General features: G+C 29.8%; 1 protein-coding gene across 1 annotated transcript; it reads left to right on the top strand.

Annotated features, from left to right (window-relative positions):
• Positions 1,058 to 5,146, top strand: LOC104733778. The gene is made up of 10 exons (XM_010453326.1): positions 1,058 to 1,153; positions 1,236 to 1,500; positions 3,437 to 3,533; positions 3,627 to 3,751; positions 3,884 to 3,914; positions 4,007 to 4,142; positions 4,234 to 4,415; positions 4,505 to 4,628; positions 4,829 to 4,867; positions 4,961 to 5,146. The coding sequence occupies exons 1-10, from the start codon at positions 1,058 to 1,060 to the stop codon at positions 5,144 to 5,146; spliced, it is 1,281 nt and encodes a 426-aa protein (XP_010451628.1).

Below are 6,153 nucleotides of genomic sequence, written 5' to 3'. Positions count from 1 at the left end.
GTGACAATGATATTATCATATGTGTATTAAGTTTTGCCAAACTCGAAAGTAATAAAGGTACAAATCATTTCTTGCTGATATATTTATAATTGCTTCCTTTATAAAAGGGAAAAAAGCTTAAAAATACCTCATCTATTTTTTATTTGGACGTTTAATACCTCGTCTTTTTTGGTTGGAAGAAAAATACATCATTTAATTAAAAGATGCGATTTAATACCTAAACTAATAAATTTTGTTAGTTTCATACCTACGCTTTTTTGACAAAAATATAATTCCATTTTTACCCTTACCGTTTTATTTTTGTCAACAAATCGTAGGTATGAAACTAACAAAATTTATTAGTTTAGGTATTAAATCGCACGTTTTAATTAAATGATATATTTTTCTTCCAACCAAAAAAGACAAGGTATTAAACGTCCAAATAAAAAATAGATGGGGTATTTTTAAGCTTTTTTCCCCTTTATAAAAAGATAACTAATTATAAAATTTTATTAATGTAGATACATGGATGGCTACCACGGTGCACAATTGTACCAGTGTCATGATCAATCCTCCATGTCCTCAAGTCACACAGATGTTGGATGCCTTTGCTGATATGGAAATTTGAATTTAATTTTTAAGTGTATGACTTTTATATTTTATATTTAAAAAAAAAATGATACTTTAAACCCCTATGATAATGTGATTGGATTTTAAATTGATTTATAATATTATTCAATTATTATATAATTCATAAATCGAAATCTTTATTATATTAATTTCCATTTGTATTCAAAATAGTCGTCCCCTCTGATATCTACATATTCATGAACCTTTCAATTATTTAGTTAAAAGGTGTGAGTGGTAACATCCCTTCGAGTTGATACTTTATATGCAACCATTAACACCTTATAAATTCTTATAGTTGAGTTTTAAAACTTAAAACTAAACTATTGTCTTTTCAACTTCTATATTTCACTCTCTTTCGAAACTTCTCTCTAACTCAAATACTTTTGTATTTAAAGACAAAAAAAAAATCGCAAGCTTTGTGATGCTCGACAAATTGTGTCCTTGGACAATGGGACGAATGATTCGTGTCAAGGTTTTCCGTTCATGGAGAGTGAGAGATCATCCGAATGATGTGTCAACAGAGCTAATCTTGGTAGACGAAGAGGTATGTTATACAGATTTATTTCATTGTTTCTTCATATATATTCGTGTGTCTAAATACCTTGGATAATCATACTCTGAATTAGGGTACATTTGGACATGCTACCATCCCGGCATCACTCAATGGTGTTCCAGAATTTAATTTGTCGGAGGATCGAACTTATGTTATAGAGAAGTTTGAAGTCAAGGATGACAGAGAACAGATCCAGAAAACTAAAATCGGTTATCGGATCTTCTTCACAGAAAAAACTATTATCAGTTTTGCAAGAGATCCTATCATTTGCAAATCTTTTAATAATCTAGATTTTAAACGTATTTATGATAATGCGTTTCATGGAAGATGGCCTTACGGTAAGTCATACTTTATAATGGATTGTTTTAGAAAACATTTATTTGTTTTTTAATACATATTAATCATTTTTATGACAGTTAATTTGATTGGATGCATCACCAATATGGGTGAAATCAAGAGTTTCAAAAGAAGATGGTGCCTATCGTTGGAGCTTGATGGATCGCTACATAAAATTCACTATCGAGTCGATTGAGTAAGTTTATATATGAATGGAAATATTTTTAAAAACTGTTTAAAGTACTTGATAAAATACGTTGGTTAACCTTATTTATATCAACAAATTTTTTTTCCAAAGGGGATATGTACTTGACTGCTTCGCAACAGGAGTCTATGCCAACCATATGTTCAAAACTTTCAAACTGCGTAACAGGAAGAGGGTCTGTCTGTACAAGATGTGGAAAACACTAAGATTTGAAAGTGATTACATTTGTTTATAGAATATTAATTTAGAAATTCAATGCAGTTTATAATGATAATGAATAATTTATTTATTTATAATCGGTGATGCTAGATGATAATGTTCTCTTAACCAACGGTGATGGATGCTCGGAGATTATCGAGGACCCAAAGAGTGAAGGATACTTTGGATCATCTTTCTATTATATATTTTAAAAATTTGTGGATATATCTGACTATCTTCAAATATGTAGGTACAATTACGTTGATCATGGTGAGTCAAGAATCAAAGATTTGGATAATACCGACTATAGGTTCGATATGGACCTAAAGTAATAATCAAATCTAACTTTATTTGTTTAATGATTAATTGATATGAACAATACTGATTAAAATTTATCCTTTTGCAAAATACAGTGATGCACTTGACTCCTATATTCATCTTGCTGTTGAGGACTCCTTTGAGAAGCATCGAAATTCTTATTGATAACTATGCTCGGATCCGAACTTTGATGTTCTGTATTTTTAGATATTATTGATAAACACATTTGTTAATTTGTATTTGAAGATTTGTTGGGATTTTATAAATTAATTAAAATATCATTTTTCTGGATTATTTATAAATTTACGTTAATTGCAAATTATAACATATAGAGATTTGTGTAATTTTAAAATTTTAAGACCATTATTATAATTTACAAAATAATGATTATGTTAAAGATCGACATATGGTAATTTACAACTGCTTGATGATTTTCATTAAATCTTTAGGAGTAAAAACATGTTAAATTTACTTTTTGAATAATGATATTAAGCATATCAAGAATATTCATAAATGATATGTTTACATTCCTCATCATTATCGTTTTAAAAAAAAATAAAGTAAGAAAATATTCTAAAAAAATATAAAATCAAGTCGGTTGTGTTTAAGAGTCGTATGCACAACTCAATATGACTTCTAAAAAGATGAACGTTCGTCCTTTTGTTCAGTTAGGCAATCTCAACCCTGCTTTAAACCATCAAAAGATTAGAGTCCGTATCATAAGACTTTGGAAGTCATTCAAGTCCCTTCAGATGGTCTTCGTTGATAGTGATGTAAGTTCTAATTAAAAATTGAAATGTCATGTTGATTTGAATTATCTATGAAATTTTAGTGAATCTGGATAATAGTTTTTTAACTTCAAATCGTTATATATATGGTACAAGGATACATGCATCTATTGAAGATGGTTTGGTTAGCAGATTTCAAAACCAACTCGCTGTCGGCGAGTCTAAAATAGTTGATACATTCAGCTTAATGGATTATGATAGTAGTTATAAGACAAGTTCTTTGGGATTTAAAATCGTCTTTTATAGAACCACTGTTGTGAAACCATGTGATGAATTCCCAGTTCGTGTTCCAGAAAAATATTTTCAGACGTTTACTTCTATCTTAGCTGGAGAAGTAGACAAGAATATATTGTTTGGTGAGTTGTTAACTTCGTTTTTAAAAGTTAAATTTTTGAGAAGAAAAACAAATAATTCAAATGTTTTTTGTAGATGTAATCGGCCAGATCGTTGGTGTCAGAAATCTTGATAGCGTCAAAACGAAAGGGAAGGATAATGTCAAATTGAGCTTCGATTTGCAAGATTTAACGTATGAAACCTTAGTAATTATTTTTGAAAATTAAAATTAATTTGAGATATCATATCTAATTTTATACTCTTATTTCATGCATTCGTAATATAGTGGAACCCGGTTAAATTGCACGGTGTGGGGTGATCTTGCAAAGGATTTTGATACACAAATAAAAGAACATCAAGATACTGTTGTCGTTTATGTAATACGATTTGCATGCTTGAAGGAATGGAAAGGTAATATCTGATTTTCGGAAGAAATCTTTGAGCTTATGATTGTCAAATCTAACGTTTCCAATTAAATCCATGTTACAAGGAATTATAGTATTTCCAATGCGTTCAACTCTACCGACATTCTGATAAATCCAGTTATGTCTGAAGTAGACGCGTTTCGAAAGAAGTAAGTATATATATATATAAATCCCTTTTAAGTTATTTCACGAGTCATGCTATATTCGTATACATATTCTTATTATTATCATAACTTTACAGGTTGCCTACTGATGCTGTTGATTTAATACAACTTGATGATGATCCAAGCCCTCAGAAACCAAAAGTGACATTATATGAAGAGTTTTTCATCATGAACGAAAAAAGTACTATGGACCAAATCGTTTATTCACTTGAGGTAATGTTTCTAAAGTAAATTTGATATCGTGAAACTTAAATTGTTTCTGAATTATATATGGGGGAACGAATGTTTGATTTATTCTTTATAGGCGCGAACATGTGTGACAATCGCGACAATACATTCTGTTGAATTGTTGCCTAAATGGTATTATAGTGCCTGTCAAATTTGCAATAAGAAGGTGCAGCAGTATCCGCCAGAATCTCAAACTGGAGCAGATTTACTTTATATTTGTGGAGTTTGTGATGCTGATGTTACGGATGTTGATTATAAGTAAGTTTCACTTAGTCTGTTTAAATGTTTTTAAGAATTGTGATTTGGAACTAAACGCACATTTTGACTGATTCCAAACTGTTTTAAAGGTATAAACTCATACTTCATGTTGGGTACGGAAGTTCGCAAAAGATTAAGCTGCTCTTATTTGACGGTCTTGCCCAACTATTTATTGGAAAAAAGGCAGAAGAACTGGTTTTGGAAAAACCTAAAGTAAGTATAGTATCATATGAAGTCCATTTGGTTTTAAAATATATAAACACATATTGAATCAATCGTTCACCTTCGGTCAAGATGATACTGCAGCTATTCCAGAAAGTCTCTCTGTCTGAGTAGGGAAGACTATGCTGTTTAAAATTTCGGTTACAATCGAGAATTTTAAAAGCGACAAGTCTGCTTATGTTGTCGAAAAGTTTTGGGATAAGGATGACATGGTTGTGCAATTTGGCAAGGTACTAAATTCAGACGAAAAAAAATTCAAATACCCATAATACCATTATGAATTCTATATCTTTTAAATCTCAATGTATATAATTTCAATGTAGGAACTCTATGGAAGGAATGAACTTTCAAATAATTATTCGGATGTCGACGATCATAAGTTACAAATCGCACCAGCTGACATGAGTTTGACTTTATCTAAGAGAGAACATACAGAAAGCAATGTTGGGTCGAGCGGGGGTCATAGCATGAAGACAAGGAAAAAGATCAAAACTGAACCCCAAAATTGAACAAGTTACATCACTTCAAAACATGATATTGGTTTAATTTTATTTTGGACTTTTTTGGTTTAATTTTTGAAATAAAATTTTAATTTATGTAGACAATTTCTAACGCTACAAAACTTCTAAACGTCTTGGTATTGGTAAAAATTTATTTCAGTCATTTACTATTATTATGTTAAAAATAAACGAATATTATAGTTATATATATAATGTGACATAAATAAAAATCATACTATATAGTCGTTTGGGAAATAATGATAGTTAGAATATCTCTAAACCCCAAAGTAAAACTTTTTGAAATAAATCAAAATTCCAAAAATAATGATAATATTTTAAAAATAAAATGCCAAAATTAATAATCTGAATATTCAATATGAGAAATTAAGAAAATGATCATTATCGAATACGTTAACAAATTTTACTATATTAAAAACTTAATGGTAATCCTGAATATTGTGCTTATTCAATACGAAATTTTGAGAAATATAATATTATCAAATGTGAAAACTTATCTACTACATGTTATATATATGTAAGTCTTAATATATTACCATGTCAACTAGAAAAAAAAAACTGAACCAATTCTTGAGTTCTTGCTGTTTGACGTAAAAGGTAAAGCAAAATAAAGCTTTACATTAATTTGTATTATTATAAATTTACAATCACTTTTTACAAATGTATATATGCATAATCATAATGAAACGTTCATCTGGAGTTCGTCGATCCACTAAGAAGAGTCCAGAAGCTGATGAAGATGCACTCCGTTCACAACTTCAACCAGAACAATTCCTTTACTTTTTGAGGATAGCATTCCGGAACCAGTTAAAAAAAATACAGAAAAAGCAGTAAAGAATCAAGTTCTTCTGAAGATAACTCATTGGCGCATCTTAACGTTCAAAAATCCATTGTTGGCGGTGAAGATAGTATAACGAAATCAACGAAAAAGAAATCTCGATTTCAAACTTGGATGGAATACAAACGATGACTATCAATGAGTCAATTAACACATATGA

The sequence above is a fragment of the Camelina sativa genome, chromosome 12 (genome assembly GCF_000633955.1).
Source record: "Camelina sativa cultivar DH55 chromosome 12, Cs, whole genome shotgun sequence".
Taxonomy (NCBI): Eukaryota; Viridiplantae; Streptophyta; class Magnoliopsida; order Brassicales; family Brassicaceae; genus Camelina; species Camelina sativa.
The sequence above is the reverse complement of the archived record's forward strand: the minus strand, read 5'-3'. Positions and strand labels throughout refer to the sequence as shown.

Coding starts and splice junctions, on each gene's coding strand:
- LOC104733778 (XM_010453326.1), top strand. CDS start 1,058: ATGGGACGAATGATTCGTGTCAAGGTTTTCCGTTCATGGAGAGTGAGA. Junction 1,501..3,436: donor TCATGGAAGATGGCCTTACG/GTAAGTCATACT, acceptor TGTTTTTTGTAG/ATGTAATCGGCCAGATCGTT. Junction 3,534..3,626: donor TTCGATTTGCAAGATTTAAC/GTATGAAACCTT, acceptor TTCGTAATATAG/TGGAACCCGGTTAAATTGCA.